At 43.0% G+C, this 24,573-nt stretch overlaps 1 protein-coding gene and 1 long non-coding RNA gene across 7 annotated transcripts; one reads left to right on the plus strand and one right to left on the minus strand.

Annotated features, from left to right (window-relative positions):
* Positions 1–878: 878 nt before the first annotated feature.
* On the plus strand, positions 879–21,394 carry LOC109747533 (uncharacterized). Of its 4 annotated transcripts, XR_012190022.1 has the most exons (8): positions 879–1,220; positions 11,541–11,611; positions 11,685–11,768; positions 18,232–18,332; positions 18,454–18,503; positions 18,608–18,752; positions 18,839–18,972; positions 20,879–21,394. It is a non-coding gene; the product is annotated as an uncharacterized lncRNA (long non-coding RNA). The 4 variants fall into 4 exon arrangements; XR_005764562.3 differs by lacking the exon at positions 20,879–21,394 and having other exon boundaries at positions 18,405–18,503; XR_012190021.1 differs by lacking the exon at positions 20,879–21,394 and having other exon boundaries at positions 18,717–18,752.
* LOC109747532 (ABC transporter G family member 50) lies at positions 6,924–19,019 on the minus strand. 3 transcript variants are annotated; one of them, XR_005764560.3, is made up of 24 exons: positions 18,688–19,019; positions 18,465–18,588; positions 18,226–18,311; positions 17,986–18,070; positions 15,318–15,477; positions 15,144–15,220; positions 14,832–14,885; positions 14,643–14,733; positions 14,264–14,565; positions 13,895–14,170; positions 13,503–13,816; positions 13,257–13,417; positions 13,072–13,175; positions 12,832–12,985; positions 12,287–12,394; positions 12,119–12,192; positions 11,683–12,015; positions 11,283–11,573; positions 9,812–9,895; positions 9,210–9,343; positions 8,832–9,059; positions 8,565–8,723; positions 8,231–8,485; positions 6,924–7,442 (listed from the first exon to the last, which is right to left on the minus strand). XR_005764560.3 is itself a non-coding variant. In XM_020306575.4 (24 exons), exons 1-24 carry the CDS (start codon positions 18,960–18,962, stop codon positions 7,176–7,178), a joined length of 4,209 nt encoding a protein of 1,402 aa, XP_020162164.1. In that variant the 5' UTR covers positions 18,963–19,019; the 3' UTR covers positions 6,924–7,175. The 3 variants fall into 3 exon arrangements, 2 of the variants coding, with proteins under 2 accessions (XP_020162164.1, XP_073361750.1); XM_020306575.4 differs by having other exon boundaries at positions 8,565–8,736; XM_073505649.1 differs by lacking the exons at positions 17,986–18,070; positions 18,226–18,311; positions 18,465–18,588; positions 18,688–19,019 and having other exon boundaries at positions 8,565–8,736; positions 14,832–14,902.
* Positions 21,395–24,573: the final 3,179 nt, after the last annotated feature.

Genomic DNA, 24,573 nt, shown 5'->3' on the forward strand with positions numbered 1-24,573 from the left:
GCAAAGCTCCAAATTAGTTTCAACCGAGAACCAACTCGGATCATTATCCAGCAATGTTATTTTTAATCAGGACAGGCATTCCATATTTTGCATTGTAAACTGAATCATGTATGCTTGCTGGCATAGGGGAATTGGACTGCCGCATATCCTTGGTTGGCATGTTTCACCCAACAAGACAACACAATCAGAAACTCAAAAAAGAAATTGGGTATAGCTGATGCTTTCTTGATGTTTTTCCTTCTGAATTTTATTCTCCTGTAGAATGCTGAGTTTACTGATGTATAAAAGATATTGATGAACACTACGTGAATAAAAAAAAAGTGTGTTCTCCTGCCTTGTGATGTTTGCAATCAACAACTTAACATGAGCAGAGCATGCGATTTAGTAATGTTGCATATGTTCAGAATGTAAAACAGAATGTGCAAGACTGTCATCAGGATGTAACTGAGGCTCAAACCAGCAAATAATTGTCTCCAGCCATGCATTTGTTTGATTATCTACATCCCAGGTTTGGCAAAACCTCTCGGAAGGTTGTTATCTTTTTATTACTAGCTCATTAAGGACAATACAAGCTTCAGAATCTGGATTACTGTGATCGTAGACAGTCTGAAACTACTACTGTCTATCATACTCCCTCCGTACCAAAATACTTATAGTTAGGGGAACTCGTACTAGTTTCCCAGCTACAAGTATTTCGGTACAGAGGTATTTCGGTACTAGTTTCCCCAGGCACGGCCCTAGCCGGGCCACGTGCTTGGCACGGCCCACTAAGTCGCGTGCCGTGCCGGCCCGTGACGGGTCGGGCACGCGGGCTATCGTGCCGGCCTCAAACCTTGCCGTAGGCTGATGCAAAGTGGCAAACTGATCGTTTGGCCCACCCGTCAGCTCCACTTGCTGACCTCCAGTCCTCCACCATGAATCGGGTATTCCCAATCTCGTGTCCTCGGAGCGCCCTTCCCTCCCAGCGCCGCCGCCTCTTGCCCTCACCGTCTGGCTCGGACGGGGAAGCACGGCTGCGTGGAGGAGGTCTCGATCTAACGCCCTGTGATCTCGCCGTCCCAGTCTGACAAGCAGCGGTGGCCATCTCCATTCTATGCGGCGGCCCGTCTGCCTCCCAGATCCGGCCGGCGCTGCTTGTCCACGGCGGCCAGACCAAGAAGACCGACCATGGGGCGTTTGAAGAGGACGGGATGCAAAAGGGTGGAAGGAGGATCAGTCAGGTACGCCAGGGCCATTTAGCCTTATATTGTTTTTTAGGTTTTAATTCTTTCAGAAGGTACCTTATATTGTTGCTTCAGTGCCTCTTCGATTCAAATGACTTTCGTAGGATTTTCGGTGGATTACAATCCTTTGAATTTTTCATACGCTGGTAGTTTCATTCGTAGTACAGTATTGAATCCTATTGGGATTTTTCCTACATTCCATAGAAAATCTATCTAGCATCCACTCCAACTACATTCCACAGAAAATCTATCCAGCATCCAATCCAATCTCTTGAAAAAAATCATTTGTTTTTCCTGAGATGTAATCATACAAACTCAAGTCCTGTAGGATTCAAATGGGCATGACATTCCAATCATGTGTTTTTCCTATTTCTGCATTTTTACAATCCTGCAAATCAAAGAGGCCGCAACTGTGCAGTTTATAGAAAATGAAGTGTACGAGTAAACCCATAATTCGTAATTCAGATGCGAGACTTGTTATTTTTGTGAACTCGTGAAAAGTAAGTACATTCTTAATTGGGATCCAGTTTATAAGGGAAAGTGGATCGTAAACCGCATAAGCAACAAAGGGAAAAAAGAAGAAGAGTGAAGTGGGTGCCCATGATGAGGCATAGTCCAACTGGCGCACACAGAGGTCACCACCACGAGTTACAAATAGATGTAGGGCGCTGTCGAAGGGTATCACAATACCAAGACCTTGCAAGTATCCCCACAATGTTATATAGGAGCAAGCACAATCAACGAATGCCATTGATATGACTGCAAGTTTTGCTACATGGGCATGATACTGGATCAATACAAGCTGTGAGACCACCAATAGGCATGAACCTTGACTGGAGCTCCCCCACATGCAACAACCGGAACAACTTGCAAGGTGGGGTCGATACCACATAGAGAACATGAAGCTCAAGGCAACACACTATTCACCATGGGAGAGATTTGAGATTGCACAACAAGGGAGAGTCAACTTTGAAGGCACCATATGATGGATAGGGGGACTGGACGGATGGTGGCACGGGTGACACCAAAGTGTACCACTGGACCACAATTATAGCCACCAACATGGTATGAGAACCCATGACATGGCAAGGGCAGGGCCAACAAGACGAAGCCTTCAAGAAGGGGAACAACGTCCACAAATGATGTCATCATTGAGCTTTGGCCTGGAGCACACACTGAGGAGTTGCATCTCCAAGACCACGCCTCCCAGGAGTGTTACAATGCTAGAAAGCACCGCCATGGTTGCCTGAAATGAGATCGAGCACAGTGTTTTCCAGGAGCACACACAATGATTCAGACCCAAACGCACCACCAAGACACTCCATAGCACCAAGGGGTAGCCTTGGCAGAGCAAATCCTAGCTGCACATCTTGAAGACCACTTCATGGAGGTATATGGGTTGACGCTGTGGTGGTTGGCTCATACATAGGTCAACAGGGATTTCTCTCGAAGCATGTATTAGATCCATCTTGACATGCCGAGGAGCCAGGCCTGAAGCACTTGCAACCTTGATTCAGGGGTTCAGGGCCACCCTGAGCCGAAGGTGGAGAGGATGGCAGGGATAGCTGCAACACGCCGTGGGCCTCAAAGCGGGAGGTTGAGCGGAGAGTCCGAGTGCGTCCAACCTACGTTGGACTATGATGAGAGAGGTCGGGGTTTGACGAGTAGGCTCCACACCCAACCCCACACCGGAGCCCATGTGAGGCATCAACCGCCGGAGCCAGGGCAGCGCAACTAGATCGATGTCGTAGGATGGGGGCGTCCATCCAAGGAGAGGGTGGAAGGGAGGAGAGGGGGAAAGCGGGAGCGTGGGGTGCATCGCCGCCATCGCCAGCCCTGGCTGCAGGTGAAAATGACGGTGTACGTGTGCACTTTTTTGCTGGCGGCAGGGAGGCTAATATTCCTTCGTATGATCATTTACGCTTCTTTCTACATAGAAAATTTAAATTCTCCCATAAAAGAATTTGCCCTAAATGTTTGATGATCCAAAAAGAAACCTTAGAAAAACTCAAAAGATGTTGTTGATACCATGTTATGAATAACACTTGCATTGATAAATGGGGCATTAGGCCATTATCTAGTGTAGAAAGGGACACATTATTTGGGCCATTTATATCCCTAGCGAAAGAGCTTGAGTTTGTGTTTACTATGGCCAAGTTGATGATTTGGAGAAGGAAAACCTTTCATCGAGGGTTTGGGCGATTGGGAGAAATAGCACAATCCATTTCTTTTTAGTATAGGCGGTCGCTTATCATCGTGTGACCGTATATTAAATCATTGGGCAACATCATGAAAGAAAAGGAGAGATGTACAATTTGAGTCTTGTCTTTAATCATTTCTACATCAACAAAACAAGCCCATGTGGCGTAGTTAGGGACTCAACCAAACCGTTTCACGTATAAGCCTGTAGGGGTGTTGATTGTCCGAACAAAAGATTCGGGAAAAAATATTTATTACTGTATAGTTTAGGGGCTTAAATAGACCTAACCACGTTATGAACATAAACATAGGTAAAAAGCATGTTCGTAAAACATAGAACAAGAGAAGCCCATAAAAGGCTAAAAACTCTTAGAGCATCTCTACCAGATGATGCAAAATGGGCAGCTGCCTAAAAAACCGTTTTATGGCATTTGGACCCAAAATGGTGCTCCAGCAGATGCCCTATCCCTATATCGTGCTAGAATATTTTTGGGGCAGCCCTTTTGTTCTCCAAATATACAACAGCCGCGTAGTTGCCGCAAAACAAAAACCTCAGCCGCGCTTTGCTCGACCGCCGCGTGAACCCCCCTAGTCGCTTCCTCTGCCTTGCCGACGACGATGCCCAATACGGCCACCACCGCCATCGGAACAACCGCCCCTTTTGTCGAATCGGCCTCTGCACCACCACGTTGACCAAATTGTCCGCCACACCACGCCATTTGGCCGCCACTGCCGCCAGATCCACCGCTCTCATTCGTCTCAGCCGTCGACCACCGCCATCGCCGAGCTGAAGATGTTGCGCCACAACGCTAAGGCGAGGAGGAGCACGGTCTTCCACTGTGTTTGGCATTGTAGTCCCACGGCTATGCTGTCGATATCTTGTGCGATGGGATGCAACTCTGGCTCAGGACCTTCAAGACAACAGAGCTCGCTACATGCGCGTATGATGCCGTGGCCGCTGGCCCAAGTCAGAGCACACTTTCCTGACGTCATGAGCGAGAGGTGGCGGAGTTCCTCGCTCCTGAATTGGGGATTGTGTTTCACGAGGAGAAGATGGTTGCCTCATCGTGGAGCAACACACCGCCCATGAGAGCGATGCGGTGGCTATGGCAAGGTTCGCAGCGGAAAGTCCTTACCTTGTGCAGGTGGAATACGAATTCTTTGCCAGTAGGGACGTGCAACACAAGAAGGTTCTCAAGGAGGAGGATGAGGCTGGCCCCTCACAGGTGATCAAGCTTGAGTTGGACGATGACAAAGCCGACGATATTGACTTGAGACCTCTATCGTAGTAGTGATGATGAGTAGTGTATCTATCTTAGTACTGTTAGTTTAACTTTGAACAATTAGAAGTTTGAAAATGTCGAAATATGCAATAATATTGCCCTACTACGGCAGAAATTTTTCCGGTGACCTATTTTACATCGTCTGCTATGGCAGAATCTTTTTTGGTGCCTTAAAACCTACTCTTTAGTGCCCTATTATATGTCATCTGTTGGAGATGCTCTTAGCATGGCTCCACCTAGTAGTGCACAAAGCTCTAGGGGACGTACTGACGTACTATCGACAACTCATGCTGATATGCCTAACAACACATCCACCATGAGACTCGATGCCAAGAACCATCTCTTTTGTGCCAATCAACTCATAGCCGATTCTTCGAACTAATGTGTTATAATTGTATTGTCCCCTGCATTGCCTTCCAGCCATCCCTAACCCTCGCATGATCTTCCAGGCGTCATGGGCGAAACCACCTAGACTCGCCGCCAGCAGCCCTCCACGTCCCATACCTTCTCACCGTTGTCGGAGGCACCGACAGGGCTCCTCGCATGACGTTTTTCCATCAGGTCCATTGGCAGGACGACCTTTTCTCCCGACAATGACGGCACCTCTCGGTACAGAGGTCCATGTGACACATCGTCGTGGTCGCGACCACCTTCTTTGCGGTGCAGTAGATTGTTGTGGATTAGTGGAACGATGACTCTTCCTCGATAGCGGATCCCGACGATGTGGGGGCATGGCATGCTCTTCTCTTGCAACAAGGCATGCGGCACCTTAGCCATGAATCTTGGCCTAGGGTCTGTGGACTTGGTGGTCTCCTTCACTAGTGGTCATGTTGGCGGCGGTGGTGGGCATGGTAGAGTGGCTAGGTTCGATTTGGGGAAGGAGGGATGGGACTGTCGGTGAAAGCTAGGCTTCGCTCGGTCGAAGCCAATGACGGTGGCGCCTGCGGATGTCGTTCCCTTGCTTAAGGTGTCTAGATGCAGTCCTTGACTATTCTCTCATAATGCTTTAGCGGAAACCCTAGGTTCCGGTTTGCCCAGATCGAATGATGGCGGTGCTCGGCGTCTGTGTTCCTCCTTCGGGGCATTATATTGGAGCTTGGCCTGGTTGGCGAGTCCGTGGTTGGTTGTGATTTCGCTGGTTGCTTGCGTGCTGGCGGGTAGCGGTGATCATCGCTACATTGCGGCATGGCGGTGGTGGTGCACGGTTGCAGTGCCGACGATGCTAGGTTGCGGATCATGTTCACCGGAGTTTGTGGCGGCTTATTGCGGCCCTGGCTGTGTAGTGACAACTAGTGTCTTGTGGGGGCCATTAGCCATTCCCAGATTTACTAATGGCAATCACTTGCATCGAAGGCATGGGATTGCTGGAGCGTCTCCTACATGGGATTTTCGTGGTATCGACTCCTCTCGCTAGTTTGATTTGCGACCAGTCTCACGTGATGTGACATATTATTGGCCTCGTACAAGAAAAGCTACCCACGAAGAAACTCATGGAGAGGCAAAGAGAAGCCTCACACCAAGAAAGGGGCTAGGAATACCCGTTCGTCCGGGCATGGCGCTGGCACGATCTGCTCCCGCGGCGGTGCGCGCCAGTGAACTTCCATTTGCTTCGGGAAGAACAATATTGGGGAAGAAGCAACAGTTGGCGAGCTTTGTCAGTTGATCTTGTGTCGACGATGTTGTGTCGCCGACGAAGTGACCCATTTCCCTTTTGTGTCGTTGGCGGCACCCTTGCTAGTGGCACCCTTCTTGCTGGTAGCACCCCTAGTGGTTGCGCTGCATCCTCTCCTTCGGCTTGCACCTCTGCGCTCATCGGGTGTGTCTGGCTTCAACTTGTCTAATAGAGGAAGGGGAGAAAAGCTTGATGCGAGAAGCTTTGTTTGCAACGGCGGAGTGAGCACATGAGCAAGATGAAGATGGGTGAAAGTGAGAGAAGTGTACCATTCCATGCTGCCGTTCCCGTTTTATATAGCTCAAAGGAAATCCAAACGGCGCCCCGCATGCCGTGACGTGTGGCCACGTTTCTCTTCAGAAACCACCCACCACTCACACACCTTGCACGGATATTAAGGCATGATGATGACGGTGCGGGAATCCAAGTTAGCTTTTTGTTATCTGTGCTTAAGCTCGCTTTAAATCGTAGGTTCATTCAGTTAGGTGCTCATTTTCCTCTTGATGCATTCAGTAATCTAAGGCATAACACAATTGCAAAATCCTCTTCAAAGCAGGTTACATGATTTGTAACCATCAAATTCTTCTGAACGGTGAAACAAAAAGATTACAACTCACAATCGTACTTAGCACAATCAAGTTATTGTACACAATTACTTATTCATGAGGTTTACCCATCAGATTTGAGAAAAATAGCCACCCAATCAGCTCTGATTCTGCATTTCGCAGTTGGAAAAAAGGCAAGTAGCTATATCTGTAACATGTACAGATTCATGTCTGTTGGAATGTCAGAACTTGCTTACCTCTTCTGGAAATTAAGTTTCTCAATGGACAACGAAAACAAGATTATCAACACAAAAGGAAAGGCAACGAGGACAGCTGCTACTACGCTCAACTTATCTTGATGAAACCCAAAATAGTCATTCAAGAAGATTGAAACTGATTTAGTTTCTCCAAATGCTTTCACCTCTTTTTCTATGTTTCCGTATTGTGATGTCAAGAGGGCATTGAGTGCCCAAGATGTAGGAGTGAGATAGTAGAGCCAAGTCCACCACTTCGGGATTTGCTGCAACGTGAATTGAAAATGCATATTAGTGCTTTCCTCTATTCATGATTCTTCCCTAACAATTGAACAGAACATGATTATTCTATTGAGCAACGCTGGAATAATTATCAATTTCCAACCTAGAAAATAGAAATGGAAGTATTAATGATGAAACTGAAGATGGTATGTCTATAACTATTATGATGTTAAACTAACATTGGAGTGGTTCTGTGTATCGTCATCCAGTGATGCCTTATAGTTGCGGTTGGTCCTTGTATTGTTGACATATTACTACTTAAATATTCCCAAAACTAAGATCTATCAGGAGGATAGATCAGTTGATCGATCACAAAAATTAAGCAATCAGTAAAATTGAGGATCTGGGGCAGAAGGAAAAAAAGGTGTCATGGTGGGGAAGTTGCAAAGGTGAATATTGACAAAAAAAGATAAAGAAAAGTTTACCAGGATAAAAACCCTAAAACCTAATTTGATACCTTTGTAAGGCAGAATGCATTAATAGGATGCCTATAAGGGTAACCTAGATGTAGTACAATAGGAGACTTCTGCACGAACATGAACTCTGGAATAAAGTAAAGCCCATAATGCCCTATTAGACCTTTATTAGTTCCATAATATTATTACATAATTACACTACAAAATCTCGTCAATTACAATTTCTCATGTAGGTTGTTATTTTCTTAGTTGGTATATATTCAAGGTGGGCAGCCATATTTTTGCTAACAAAAAGAAGTGCCAGTTACATCTTGGAGAGCTAAAGTTTACGATATTGGGAGGAGATAAAGACTTACAGGTGCAGGTAAAATAAATCCTGAGAATAGTGTTTGCATGGTGTTGAAAAATGAAGCCAGTATGGTAGCTACTTGAACATTGGGGGTTATGGAAACAAGAAGCAACCCAACATAAACATAGGAGAGAATTGAACAAAATGTGGTGTAGAAGAACCATAGGAATTTGTGTGCTGTCCAATAATAACCAGTTGACGGATAGACAATTAACGTATACAGTACCACTTGGATAAATACATAGGGTATCTCAATGAAAGCCTGTAGAAGGTGAATAAATATGAGCATCAGTGTCAATGTATATTTTACTTCTCTTACAAGCTTGTGATCATTATCTGACCTGTGCGAATGAATATGACCAAGATGAATACATTCCTGCAAATCTCTCACGATACATTACAATACGCTCAGTTGTACTGAATGGTATGATTGTCTGATCATTATAAGCGCCTATGGTGGTGAAACCCAAATACATTGCACCAAAAACACTGAGCATGTCCTGCTCGTTGTTTCTTAGAAGAGATAAGAGAAAGTTAGAATAATTTTGCAATGAGTCTGTGAAGTCAACTGATGTGCAATGTTGTGGATAACAAAGGAGTGAACTTACAATACTTTTGCATGCTTCCAGAACAATATTCCGTAGATCAGGGCAGATATGACAGTCATCATAATGCGCCTCAAGTTATACTGAGGACTTCTCCAGTAAGTTATGTTTTGTTTCCACAAGCAAGCTTTAAGTTGAATCCAGCCATTCTGTGCAAAACTATGGGAGAAACATAGATTTTCTGAATTTGGTAATGGGATACTTAGCTGCTCCACTAGATCTTCAGCTTCTCTGCAGAAAAGTAACTTTAATTCTTCCAAACTTCAAATGGAGGTATTTTGTTTGGCTAAATTTTTTTGCTAGATGAATTTTATTTTGCTTAAGCTATTCATATATGTTGCCTTTTGCTCGATATCCTAACTAAATCCACAAGATATGTACCTATGCAGTGACGACTCTTCATACAAAATTGCAAAGTCCATATTGTGTTGAACCTCCATTGATGTCGATGTTACATCCATCATCCAAGTAGCTGGATTGCAGTTACTCTTTATTTTTGGGACTCCAGAAATTTTCTATCAAGTGGACAAGAAAAATTCAATCTATTAGAACCAAAGGACACATGTCACAAATATGGCAGTGCCATGCCACAACCGTGCTTCCTCTCTGAAAACACCGAAACACATACATAGATATGCAAACAAAGTTCTTCAGTATGTTTTTAGTTTCCATTGCCAATCTGTACGTTTATTGTCACATTTGCTTTTAAGTTCAACATGTAAAATACATATGATCACATCAAAATTTTGATTAACCTATATATTTCATGTGAATTGTTAGCCAAGTTACATATTGAACACAAATGACTGCTAGAGTTGACTTAAGTGTTTTTGCTATGGCATGTTGAACATTTGAGCACTGGTTTTGGGGTTCGTTCCTTTGGAACTCTCACGTTTATTGTTCCAATTCCAGAAAAAAACAGTGAAAACGAATAATCAAGAAAAAGGCAAATACATTTGTGGAAATATGTTCAAGAAACTTGCCTCAAAGTACTCGATCACTTTGCAGGAGCGCTCTCCTATTGGTCCACTGTAGATTGTTTTCCCACCGCTTTTCATTAATATGAGCTGCAACAAAATTTACTACATGCATTATAGGCAACTTTCGACTACAACTAGCCCTGTAATAAAGAAAATCTATACCCTTTTTGTTATTATAAACAGAGAAGTAGCAAATATAAACTGTCCGTAGTCACGTCGATTTGTGATAAACATATAGTTCAGAAAACCAAAAAATATTCTATTCGGTGACTTTCCAGTATAAGCCCTCAAAATTGTTTTAATTTTGTAATCAAGCCCAGAAAGTCCAAATTTTGTGCGATGACAAATTTGTGTCAGTGTGGACACTTAGTTCAAATAAGAGATAAAAATTAACTGACATCGAACACATAGATGTTCAAATAATTAAGAGATCAAAACATGTCATTGCATGTTTATACTTTATTCTTCATGCGGACTGATATAATGGGGTTGTTTTTGTACAAAAAGTATATGCCAAATATTTAAGGTAAGAAATGTTCTCCCGAAACAGAAAAAGGATGCTAGATGCTCCCTCTATCTCAAAATGTAAGACATTTTTTGACACTGATAATGTCAAAAAACGTCTTACATGTGTCAAAAAATGTCTTACATTTTGAGACAGAGGGAGTAGTAAATAGTTGTTAAGCATCTTACTATAATTTAGATACCAATCCTACTTAGCTCAAACCAATGTTTATATCATAGATATATTATTCAAAGGGTCAAAAAATGTCTTACATTTTGAGACAGGGAGTAGTAAATAGTTGTTAAGCGTCTTACTATAATTTAGATGCCAATCCTACTTAGCTCAAATCAATGTTTATTCATAGATATATTATTCAAAGGGGTCTGATCAGGTATCTTCAGTAGAAAATGCTTGATCTAACAAACCAAATAATAGAAGGTTTCAGATAAGCAAAGTTTAAGTTGAAGGGTTTTGTTGCACATAATTGATCATTTGAGGGGACAAAAGTGCAATTTGAGGTCTAGGTTGCGCAAAGTGAAATGGTTGACACGCTTATATTGCAAATTTCCATACTATTATTTCCTATCATTATTATTTACTAGAAAGGCAAACACAAAGGACATGTTTTAAATTTTAAATAACTAATAATGTACTACTCCCTCCGTCCCATAACACTAGTGTCAAAAAACGTCTTACATTATGGGACGGAGGTACCTCTGTAACTTAATATAAGACGTTTTTGCAGGTGAACTGCAAAAACGTCTTATATTTAGTTACAGAGGTAGTGCATATTAAGATTAGCCCTGCTCTGTTGAAGGCAAGGGCTTTAATTAATCCTAATAGTTTTGAAACTAAACATATTGATTTTTCCAGAAAAAAAATTGTGTTGATCGTGCTTGATATATATAATAAAAATGTATTTGTGTTGATTGTGTTTAATATACTAATATATTTAGAAAGTTAAATTACCTCATCAAATGCCTCAAAAATTTCAGTGCTCGGCTGATGGATTGTACAGACTACTGTCCTTCCTGTTTCACAAATATTTTTGACTGCACGAATAACAATGGCTGCTGACCTTGTATCTAAACCTGTTGTTGGTTCATCCATTAGTATGATTGATGGGTTTGAAACAAGCTCGACTGCAATCGTTAGCCTCTTTCTCTGCTCCATGGACAATCCATTTTTCTGTGGTGACCCCACTAAGACATCTTTTATTTGATCTAGTTCAACAGTTTCAAGGACTTCAGCAACAAATTTCTACGAGAGGAACAAGAAGAATATTGTTAGTTTCTTAGGTAAGCCTCTTATTTATCCATCTAGTGCTATGCTTATTAAATTCGATATATCTCTGAGACTGATGACATACAGATCTTGTTTGTTCGTCGACATGAGAAGGCAGACGAAGCCACGCAGAATAAGTTACAGACTCTTCAACTGTAAGCTGTGGGGAATGTATGTCGACTTGTTCGCAGTAACCCAAGATTCTGACAAATGTTTCCTGCACCTTGGGATATCCACCTATTCTTATGTCCCCTTCAATATAACCTCCTGTTTTCCTTCCTGCTAATACATCTAGTAGAGTTGTCTTCCCAGCTCCACTAACACCCATTAGTGCAGAAAGAACACCGGGACGTAAAGCACCAGTTATGTTATTAAGCAGTCGAAGTCTTCTTGTTGGATAGCCTTGTTTCAGCATTTCCTACAAGAGAGTACATTTCTTACATACCTTCATCATCAAATACGAACCAGGCAAGAAATATAAAAAACTACAAAACAAATGCATAGGGGGCTTGCTTAATTACCGGTGGGGTATCAATGTAGTAGTTCAGATTGTGGAATGTAATTGGAAGATGCATAACTGGTATAGTCACCTTTGCTGCAATAAGATGAATGCATTGAAGAAGCATGCACTTTTATGGGACCTTCATATTTTTTACTATTAATTCGTATTGAGATGTTTATGTCTTTACCTTTGGAAATATTTGATTGATCATCAGATTCATTTTGAATAGTGTAATCTTTTTCCTGCTGTTGACATAAGCTCTTTGTAGGCCTGCTTCCATGATATTCTTCTGTAGCTGAAATTGGCAAAATTATAGTAGGATTCTAAAGTAAGTAACATTCGTGTATAAAGTCTAATTAACTGGTGCTCCATAGTGCCTCAGCACTATATTCCTATATCCAGATCCATCTAGATATATTGCATGAAAATTTGTGAAGTCTAATTTATTCCAAACAAGTTTGATCTTTTCAGTCTGTACTTTGTTTTGTTATTGCTTGAATTCTAGGTACCTGTATGTATATAAAACTGCTATATGGATGAGTTTACCAAAAATATTTGGGATCGAGTAGGTATTTCGAAATTATACCCAGCAATGACAACCAGTTATATCATCCAAAATAGGAATTTCCTAAATGCATTACCCAAATTTGCTGTATTTCAAATCATGTTGCCTGGGCACCATGGAGCCCAAGCCCAATATATATGCACTTTGTTCATTAGTAGCAAACTTACGTGTTCTGTAATCTAGTGCCAATCCAAAAGCGATATAAAATAAGAGAATAGATCCAAGCAAGGCTCCAAAGGATATCCAATAATAATGCCAACTGTAATATAGGCCATGATTAACCAGGATTTGGTTCCCAATTGTTATGTTTTGAATACTTTCCTGAAAATAATACAAGCAGCAATGATGTTAGATGCTTGACATCAGCTTATCACTCAATATTTTATTTGAAAAAAAAATCATTTCACCTTCTGCCATCTTGGTGCCAAGAATTCGTTAATAACTATGCTGATTTCTGCATATGTCATTGGAGATATCCAAAATCCCCAGTTTAACCATCCTGGCATGGAGGCTGGGACAATAAAGTAACAAATTTGTTCAGATTTGCTAGGCTTATAAGTTATATGCATTCAATGAGCAATGGTTATCTTACTCTTGGGAAGAATGAAGCCTCCGAATGTAAGGAATACTGTTAGAGCAAGAAAAAGGTAGAAGAAAGACACAATAGGTGTTTGGAAGTATGAAGCAATAAATCGATACTGCGAGGTGACTGAATGATGGAGAAGACAAAGTATCAGAAACTGGCAGAAGAACCTAGAAATGAATATAAATAAAATATGTTAAGAGTTTCTCAATGTTTGTTCTTATCATTGTAAGGTTGAGAAATTTCCATATTTACCTTGAAACAGTAGGTGTATAACCAATACCATAATATGTGATAGATATCCATACAAGCGAATCCAGTATGGAAATAGGGACCTTTAGGACTGAAGCTGGTATTGCATATGCCCATGATGAATAGAAATAGTAGCTCTTTTGCTTGTAAAAACTTGGGAGTCTCCCAATCTGCATGCTCATCTCTGGTATGCCATTTAACATAATCATGAAGATGGAAAAAAATAATGCTCCCATATAGTAATTTGCATGAGTGAAACTTATTGTCATGCGAGTTCGAAGGAATACAGACATTGTTACGAGTGCAATAATGGCAAGCTGCATCAAGGAGTAAATCTCAGTTTGGACTCATAATTTACTTTGTACAGGAAAGAGTGCCTCAGAATGAAGTTTAACCTGGCCTGTTTTGAAGACATAAACAAACATATTCCTTTTCATTAGGAGTGCTTCCCTTGCTCCACAGGCTTTGAACATTTCCAGTTTTTGTAGCGAATACTTATTGAATGCTAAAGCTTCCTTGCCCAACTGGCTTTTGGGAGGTACACTTTGTTCATGTAGTTTTCTCCCCCTGTGATTCTCCCTGAACATGCTTGATAATTCATGAGGTGAGATATATCTGTATGATTCATGTGGACCCAACCAGTACTGTTGTTGGTCCTTCCAGGACAAGATCTAATGATTTCAAAATTAGAAAAAAAAACTGGTTTCATCAACGTGCAAATCATCTCAGTTGCTGCAGTTATTTTTGTGATTGAGAACAATTACCTCTTGAAGAAAGTCAGCTGCCGCTTTTCTTTCTGGGCATATGAACCCACACTCCTCAAAAAAATTGAGAGCTTCATTTCGAGGGCCATGGTAGATAATCTTCCCTTCTGCCATTAGTATGAGGTCATCAAAAAGATCAAATACCTCAGGTGTTGGTTGAAGAAGTGAAATAACCATCGTGTACTCGCTGATGTTTGTCAGTTGCTGGAAACAATTGATTATTTGAAAAGTGGTAGAGCTATCCAGACCATTTGATATTTCATCCATAAAGTATGCACTTGCGGGGCCCACAATCATCTCGGCTGGTACAAGTAGGTGAAAGATTATATACAAGGTGATCCCTTGTTGGTTAATGTATTTCCCATTGGGTTTACTATACCTGTGGTTAATCTTTTCTTCTGCCCCCCTGATATTCCTCTTCTCATTGCATCCCCAACCATCGTGTCTGCGCATATCTCTAGCCCCATGATCTACAAATAAATCAGTATTGTGATTCTGTTAGTATCTTGTTCCTATCTGCCTTCAGCACCAAGTTATGCATAAACTTAGATGTTTTGGCAAGGGGTACCTTCAAAATATAATCTGTCTGTAGGCTTCGCTCTGAAGCTTCAACTGCTACTACCTGCATTAGCCGCTTTACTTTTGAAAAACAGTTACGTTTAATTTGTAGAAACAGAAACAGAAGTGTTGACTAATGAAAAATTGAAAAGCTAGCTTAGCTTTAATACAACCAAATATTATTCTGCTAGAGCAGTTCCAATATTCATTCGACGTTGAATTACCTTTTCTTTGTAACTCAGATAAGCAGGTCTGTTTTTTTTTTAATTGTAAAGTGAGAAAGGATAATGCCAGCCAGTACATAGGAGACACGATTTTTTACCTTCATGTATAGATCGATGTCCGCATCAGGTATGATCCCAGCCACACTCTCCCTTGTGTTCACCTCCTTGAGTATTTCTTTGGGCAAACAAATTTAGTGAGCAACAAATGTTGTGATTATTTAAGAACTTATTTTTGATCATGAATTCTTGTGAGGACTGTCCAATAGACTTACTTGGTCTTCTTCCAACACCTTGGCACTGGGCTGAGAAGTCTAAAGTTTCCCTCACAGTCATCTCAGCTATGTGCAGATCATGTTGGTTGATATACACAGCTGTTTTCTCAGGTACAAATTCATGAAGTTCATAACCATTATAAGAGATATCCCCTGTTACCTGTAAAAGCTTGCATCGTTACATTCAGTTTGCCATTTTTTTTCTTCTTTTGTTCATGATTTTGCAAAATTGTAGCTTTGAAACTAATTGTAGTGTCAATGGCTAAAGGGCATTTGTGCTGTTCTGCTCTGCTTTTCTGTGGTTGTATCTCTAAGCAGGAATACCCAGCAGGTACCCATAATCTATTGTGTGCTGTTATTTGCTCCCTCCGTTCCAGAATATAAGGTGCATCAGTGTTCGTGCAAGTCAAACTTATGTATGTTTGACCAAGATTATAGAATAAAATATTAACATTCTGCAATATAAAATAAATAAAATATGAAAAATACTTTTCGTGATAAATCTAATCATACAAATTTGGTATTGTAGATATTGATATTTTTTTTCTAAAAACTTGGTCAAACATGAATGCCTCTTGAAAAAACTAATACACCTTATATTTTGGAACTGAGGGAGTATTAATTAGAAGCTGATCTGAAAATAGTTTTCTCTGAAAGTACTTGGTCTGAAAATAATTAAAAGCTGTTATTTATTAGTATTCAGCAGTCAGTATAAGTACTAGCTTCATGACGAACTACTCATTTGAGCCAGTAAATAGTGCCGGTTTCATACAGGTGGAAACCATGCCAACAATTATATGTTTTGGAGACAATATAGGTGGCTTTGCTGGGGAGTTGGGACATTTCAATTTGATAACTCCAGCATCAGTTGGTGCTGTAAAAAAGCAACTTAAGTATACTGATATCCGTCGTTCAGTGCAAGGCATTCTTGAATTTCTGCCTTTGTCAGAGGTCGTTAACCATGTGCAACTAATGAAAACCATAGACTCTGAGGTGATGGACAACTTTTGCTTTTGATGTGAGTAATGTTATTCTGTCAGTTGTCTGACACTCATTCAGATGACGGCCTGGTGCTCATCACAATGATGTATCCTTCAGTATGGCTAGACCTAGCGTAGCACGGAGGCGACTTGCTGGGTTTCGCCCGTGCGGCAAAACTCCAGCTCCTCCTGCCTGGCGTGTAACCTTGGTTCAGGAGTTCCATGGTCCTTCTTAGGGCTTGTAATCCTGAATGGCTGTTATTCTCTTTCCTTTTAATGCATCGACACACGCATAAGCATTTTCTCGAACAAAAGAAAAATCTGTTAGTAGAATTGATTCTTTGTTTCCTACAGTCAAAAGTTTGTGTTAGATTTCGGTAAATAGGCTTAATGGTAATATTGGCCATATTTTCTGCAAGGCAATCATCCTAATTTACTGGCAAGTATGAAGCAGGCGCCCATCTTTACCCGCCGCTTGTTCTAGCAGGACCAGTAGTATGTTCACGCTGCTAGGGCATATACACAGTTAAAAAGATGGAACATGGGCCTGAGTTTTATATCCAAACGCAAGGAAAATTTGCGGCGATTCTATACTACTATGTTGCATGTTGTTCATTTCAAGGGAATTACACTTTCCTCTACAATATAGCGTGATCAAATTTAATCACAACAGTGTATCTCATTATAACTTCCAAATTCGACCATCGATTTATCTAATTGGTCTGTGAGATACATCTGATAGGTCCCCGTGCAGTAGTAGCAAACCTACATAGGAATTGGATGAGAGCGCTGCCCTGAAGGTGACTCACCCTGCCGCCACAGTGATCGCCTAGACGCCTACTTTAGGGGGATCCAGCGGATTGAGATTATCTTTCCTGGCTGCCGAGGATGCCATGGAGGAGAGGGCAGCGGAGGTGTCATGTGTTGAATCTCAGGATGCTGCTGGAGGTTGGGTCATATGCGGATGACGGTGGCTTTGTGTCACCGGTGGCGCGTTTCTGTCACCAGAAGACGGAGGAGGTTGTGCAAGAGTTCTAGGCGGAGGTTCTTGATGTCGGTGTCATGGTTAGGGGACAGGAGCGCCGGCTTGTCCTCCGGCGGGCGTGGTGCCGAGGAGTAGTTGGGCACATGTATGTGTTGCGACACTATGTGCCGAGGATTAAGGCAATTGCGCCGTCTCCTCTGGCAGCGTCAGCGTCATTATCTGTTCTGGTATCAGGATTTGGGAGCGCTGGCGTATGACCACGAGGGTCCCGACGAGTCCGAGTTAGAATTGTCAGTGCGACGGCGCCAGAATGGTGCTGCAAACATTTGAGCATGTGCGTGAGAACTTGCTGCTTGACAGCAGCAAGTTCGGAGCTCTCAAGAGGCGCGAGTTTATTGTTTGTGGGGTATTGATAAAAACTTAAGTTTGGCTCTTTGGCTATTCATGAATGATGTAGACTTTGAGAAAAGATTGTAGGTTATACATTTATTTGTGTACTGGCTTCATATGTGGTCTATTATGTAGCGGCCAGAGGACAGAGAGCAGTTTACTGCGGTGTGCAGCTGGTTGAGATCTTAATTTTTTTGTTCTTTCATTTGGCCAAGTATTGAGTAATCTTGAGATCTTTATAGGAGCAGATGCAATCAGTGAAAACAAGGACATGCTTTTTTCTTTAATTATGAAAGGAAGACAGTATTTGTACCTTTAGAGATTTATCTAGTTTCCCGGCAAGAGCTCGCAACAGAGTGCTTTTGCCACATCCAGGAGGTCCCAGTAGAAGAGTCAATCTACAAAGATGGGAACATATGGAATCAGAACTAACCTTAATCTCTAAAGCAAGAACTACAGACACTTGATGCACTAAATTTCGCACGTTTTCTTTTGTATGTTTATGGTTTCTTTTCCATTTTTATACTAAACACTCATGAAACATGGCACATACCTGCAGGGTTTGATGATTCCACTGACATCTTCAAGAACGTTGGTTTTTGCTCTTTCCGTTTCGAAGCCTAGCAACTTCACGAGGCCCTGTAACTCAAATGAAAACGGGTAAGTTAGTCAATACCATCCAACATATATCTGTGTCTTATCAGTTCCATTTATGATTCGTCGAAAAAACAGTTGCTTCAGATGCTGCTATTTGGTGCATAATAAAAATCAATCATTTCAGAGGTTTCTTACCGAGAAGGCACCTTTGGTACTATTCCATAGAGATGGCAGGTGATTTCCTTTAGTAACTCTGCACTCTGCCTCCACAAACAGATTATTATACCTCACCTCTATTGCTGGCAACTTGACATCAACCCTGTGGAAATGGATCACAGGGGAAAAATAAACAGTTGCATAAACAGAGTCTAATCTTCATCCAGTTACTTAGAACAGTGTTCTGAAAAAGAAAACATGCCTGTCAATTCTTTCCTTTTGTCCGCGCAGAAAGCGGAGGTGGTCGTCTTCGAGGTTCTTTAGCAGGTTGTCGAAGAACTCGCGCCTCTTGAGAGCTCCCAACTTGCTGCTGTCAAGCAGCATGTTCTCACTCACATGCTCGGTGTTTGCAGCACCATTCTGGCGCTGTCGCGATGCCAATTCTAACTCGGACTCATCCGGGCGCTCGTCACTCGCACAGGCGGTGAAATCTTGATGGTGGGATGATGGGTTGGTCTCTCTTGCGAGGCCCTCCATCTCAAGATGGGTGAGTTAAATCGACGCCCTTTGCTATTGCCTAGCCGTACTCTAAGCAGTCATTTCCTTCTCTTTAGAGTACATATATAAGGTTTTGGCGAGCATGTACGCACGCTTTTTCCCATACGGACATCATCAGTCAGAAGAGTTGGAAAGACCAGTCATGTGTTGACTTCAAACTAACTATTAGCATGGAAACGCACATTCTGGAAGATGACAGCCATAAGTCATGTATTATATGGTACTGGTGAAGACTTCACAGTACTCCTGATTCGGAGACCTGATTTGCCTTATTTTGGGTTTTCTTTGTGACGGGAAAGAACCCCACCGCACTTTTTTTTAGCTTGTAAATTGGATATATGCCACCGCAAAACGGGACTTCGGAAAAAGATTGAAGTGCAATTTTAGTCATGGATTAGAAGGGGAGTAACCGAACAGGTTATGTTACGCAGGGAGTCACATGGATGGGGTTAATGGGGGCTGGATGACGAGCATGGATTATGAGTCGAAGGACAAGTCTATAGACTAGTCTAGAAGTCACAACTCCGGGGCCGACTACACTTCAGTGTCGACTAGTCTGTGAGTAGCAACTTCGGTGTCGACTAGTGTCGATTAGCCACAATTAATTTATTAGTCTCAACCTCAGAACGACTCATAGACTTGTCGTGGATCACCCATTCTACGGGAGGATAGAAACCACTCGTTTGGAAAGACCCCCTCCGCTGGTCGTCCTTGATGTTGCTCTTGCTCGTTTGGAAAGACTTCACGAGACCTCTGCTTCGATGTGTGGATGTGGGACACACAGTCGGTTGCACATAACCATCTTGGAACTTTGAACCTGGCAGGCACGGACCCATGAAAGTTGAAATGGTATTGTAATTACTTGATGAAAGAGCCTTCGACGACATTGACCACAGAGTCGCACTCGGCAACTTGAAACTGCAATATGTGCAGTACCGTTTGTTCGCGCTCTTGCGCGGAAAACTCGCAGGGGCACGCAGGCGCGTGGCACGCACCTGCCCGGCTGCTCGATGGTTCCGCACGACGGCACATCAAGTTTTAAGTTTCAGTTTTTGAAACTTACGATTTTGCCATTCGCTCGCATCAAGTTTCATGATTTTGTCGCTTGCTGGTACCAAGTTTCAGCAGCTGCAACTTAATGAAGTTTTAAAAACTCATCAAATCGTATTAAAAATGGATATTATTTAAAAGCCCTTGTAATAGAAACATGAATATGGAACCAAAACTCAATTTGGAATTTTGGTTGTAAAGATATAAAAGATTAAGATTGCTTTTCTTTCCCCTGTCGTGAAAAGCCTTCCTCCCCTTGATCTTCATCGGCGAGCCCGTGGATTCCCCTTCCCTCCGCCTGCCGTTCCGGCGGCTGGTGGCAGGGAGGGGATTTCTGGTGCCTTGTCTCCGGCTAGTAGACAGGTAGAGTTTTAGTTCTCGCAGGGGCGGCGTTTGGACGGATGGCGGCGCTTCTTCTTCGAGTCAGTCTTTCGGGTTCCGATCCTCCTCAAGTTCGTCCTCTAGGACGGATTAGACGGAGCTTCGGCGTAGATTTCTGCCAGCTCCTCGGGGCGGAGAGGTTAGAGTTTCTCGCCGTGCGTACGCAACGGCGATATTTGGTGTCAAATTCTTTAGACTGATTCAAGGATTCAACGGTGACGACTGCGGCTCTGGGACGCTGATCCTTAAGGGCACGCACACGAAGACTTTTCGGCTATCATCGACAAGGTCAGACCGGCTCCGGTATGGGAGCGTCGATAGCGGCGTGTCGGCGGCTCGGTTCTGGCTGAGGCAATGGCCGTTCGGTGGTCCATTCCTCCATGGACCTTGATGTAAATTTTATTATGTTTTGAGGTGTTTTGTACTTCTGGTGAATCTTTATAATAGATCTGATCTTTTCGCAGGGGGTGGGGCATCCGGGACCTTGATGTGGAAGAAGCGCATGCCCCCTGGGCCGTGCCCGTACATCATCAACTCCTCCGAAACCGACCGGTTCAAGCACAACAGAGCGGGATGCCCGGGATCCTTACACAAGTAGCACATCGGACGATTGGGGCATGCGACTTGGAAGTAACCGGGGATCACACAGTTGAAGCAAGGCCGGCCATCGTGGTCGGAGTCGGCGGCTGGCTCGATGGAGGCAACAACGGCCGCGGAGGGAGGGTGAGCCTGTTGGTACCTAGCGGAGCGCACCGGCCCTCTCTTCTTATTCTTGGCGCCTGGGTGCCCCTTGTTTTCGTTGCCCCCATTCGGAGGGGGGGGGGGGGAGTGCGGCTAGTTCCGGGGCGTCTGGTACCACCGTTGGGGGGGAGGTCAAAGGTTGTTGAGGGCGCTAGGAGGGGCCCGGTGAGCGAGTGTGTAACAGCTCGAGACCGACGCTCCAGATGCCTTCTAGTTATATCTCGAGTTGGCTGCGTTAATTATTTGTTTGTTGCATTCATCATTGCATTTTCCAAAACTTGCATCCGTTCATAGTTGCCGTTCTCCCTGTTGTTGACGTTGACGGTTTCGAGACCAACCGCACTTGCGCACGACTTCCTTGTCTCTCTGCACATTGCATAGACCCCCTTGCATCCTAGCTCGAAAACTTCCCCGAACCCGAACCGCCCGGTCGTGACCGGTGGGTCCGGATCAACCCCAAACATCTTTGGTTTCTTATTTGGCCTCCCTTATCATTTTATCTCGACCGTCCGATCTAATCGAAGGCTCCGAATCTAGACCTATTTCCCTATATATAGCCCCCTAGCCCTATTTTGGACCAACCCTAGATATACCCCTGAAAGTCATCCCACCACCGCCACTTCCCCTACCCATTTCCTCCATCAAGATGCTCCCTGATCCAGCTGCAACCGCCACCATAGACCTTCCTTGTTTTCCGTTCCAATCCAAACCGCCGCCGCCAAGTCTTGCTGCCTCTCCCTTAGCCACCGCGGCCTGCCCAAACCCATCTGGAACGCGTCACCGCTCCTCCTCTCTGACCCGTAGCGACATGACCGGCCTCTGCTTCTCAACCTCGCCGACCCCGCCGGCTTTTCGCGCCATCGCCGGCGACCTCTGACCTCCCGAGCTGCGTCACTGCCCTCTCCCTCTTTTCACTCTTTCTCCTCTCTCTTCCTCTCACCTTCTTTCTCTGCCTCATCTCTCGCAGGGGCTCGCCGCCACCATGGAGCTTCGCCACCTCGCACCAAGGCCGGGAAGGACCCCCTGCCTCGACCTCCATCGAATCCGCTGGATCTCAACCTCCTGACGCTGCTTTGGTGCCTCAAGGCGCCACCACCATTGCCACCCGACGGGACCAGCGCCGAGCTCCCATGTTGGTCGTCCCGCTCGCCCCCACCCCCCCCCCCTCCGCGCCTGGATTGTGACATTCCCCAATCCAAACGGAGCCCTGCATCACGCCATCCACATCTGTGACCTGCACCACGTCAACCAAGGACCCTCTTGTTCCCCGAACGATACACGCTCGCAGTCCTTGGATCTCGCTGTCCCGTTCCACTTCGTCCCACGTGGTGATTTCAGTTCCCGGAGTTGTCTGTTTTAAACATCATGTAGGCGTATTCAACCTGTTGTGACTTTTCACATATGCATCTGATGGAAATGTTCCATATATGAAAAATGATCTACTCTTTGTGTACTACATGCCAGTGGAATTTGCATCCATGTTAGGATCCATTTGACTGATGTAATATCTGTTGCAATAGTGCATCATAATGTTAACTGCAGAAACTGATAAAACTTGGCAACTTTGCTTGATGATTATCATTGATCTATAGCTCATATGCATTTTTATCGTTCATGTGTTTTGTACTACATCATGTGTACTTCCATGCCATGCCCTTGTTTTCCATTATAAACATCATGCATGTTCATTTCTTGCTCTAAAGTAGATATCTTGATATGAATGCATTCCTATTAACAGAAAGTTGCATATTGTAAAACTCTAGATTTTCTCCAAGTCCCTAAAAATTAATAGAGCATTGCATTTTAAATCATATTAAATTAATCTTGATGCCCATGAACTTGAATCCTATATGTAAAATGTAGCATTTTAACTCTACTGTCAGTGCATGTCATTTTTGTGCATGTTAGAGTCCCGCAGATTGATGTTTTGTTGCTCTCAAGTAGACATCACAATGTTTGGGCAGATTATATTTAAACTTGTGTTGGTTGTATCTTTTGAACCGTTGACCCATGTTGATCATGTCATATATGAAACTTGCTTAAAATTGCATGCATTTTCATAATATCCTTTTGCATGCATTATTTTTTTTTGTAATTGTTGTTCGCATTAATGGGATGCTAAACTTGTCTAGCTTGTATCTTTTAAACTGCAGCACCGAATTAAATAAATTATATATGTAAATGGCCTAAAAATTTTGTAGATAAACATGGTGCACTTACTTTGCATGTTTAACAATAATAAAAGTGTGTAGATCAGAATAGTATCAAATTTCAAATTTGCATATAGAGAATTTCCAGAATTGTTATGTGATGTTTCCGGCCTTATTTAAATTGCCTAGATAGGTAATTGAGAAAATTCCTTATTTAACACTATCTTAAATTTCGTTTCCTTATTTGACACTGAAAAACTTTTTCTTCCTTATCTAACAACGAGTCTAAATTTTGTGTCTTTTATGACACTTTTGTCCATTTTAAGTCTAAATGACATCTGAAAAGACCATTTTACCCCTCATGTGCTATGTGTGTGCGCACACATAGCAACATATTGGCAACAGCGCGCACACACACATAGCAGCACAGACGTACACAGCACGCAACAGCGCGCCCACAGCCCGACACACACGTACACACAGTCACGGGAACGCACTAGCTAGCTACATACTCGGCCAGCACCAACGCCAGAACAGGCCACTAGTGCACGTACACATCACGCATGACCCGACCACAACGTCCAGCAACTTAACTCACGCATGCACTAACTAACCTGCAGTCTATCCGTGCACTAACTCACGCATGCAACAGCTAATTTCCTACTCCCTCTCTCTCAGTTTACAGGACGTGCACGTACCCCTAGGTCGTCAATTTGACCAACCTAATACAAGTCATATATTACAAAAAATATATCAATATAAATTTCAGATGTTCTATTTTCAAACGATATAATTTTTGTATTATATAGTTTATATTAGAGTGATAAAATTGGCAACCTAGGTATACGCGCATGACTTGTAAACTGAAACGGAGGTAGTAGCCTGCTGCATGCATGCCCAGTTCGCTCCGGCCGCGCGCACAAATACAACCGACTTTCGACGAATCAAGTCACGATTATCCTAACACAGCAGTAGCACACACGACGCACACAGGAAACATTCCACATGAGGGTAAAATGGTCTTTTTAGATGTCATTTAAACTCAAAATAAACAAAAGTGTTATATAAGGCATAAAATTTAGGCGCATTGTTAGATAGGGAAGAAATTATTTGTCGATGTTAAACAGGGCATAAAATTTAGATACGGTGTTAAGTAAGGAATTCTCTATAGGTAATTTACATATGCTTCATCTCTTGCCATGTTTAACAACATTTAATATTAATCGGTACATAACCAGGAGCGAACTAAATAAATGAATGTGAGTTTT

Source organism: Aegilops tauschii, chromosome 7 (genome assembly GCF_002575655.3).
Source record: "Aegilops tauschii subsp. strangulata cultivar AL8/78 chromosome 7, Aet v6.0, whole genome shotgun sequence".
Lineage (NCBI taxonomy): Eukaryota > Viridiplantae > Streptophyta > Magnoliopsida > Poales > Poaceae > Aegilops > Aegilops tauschii.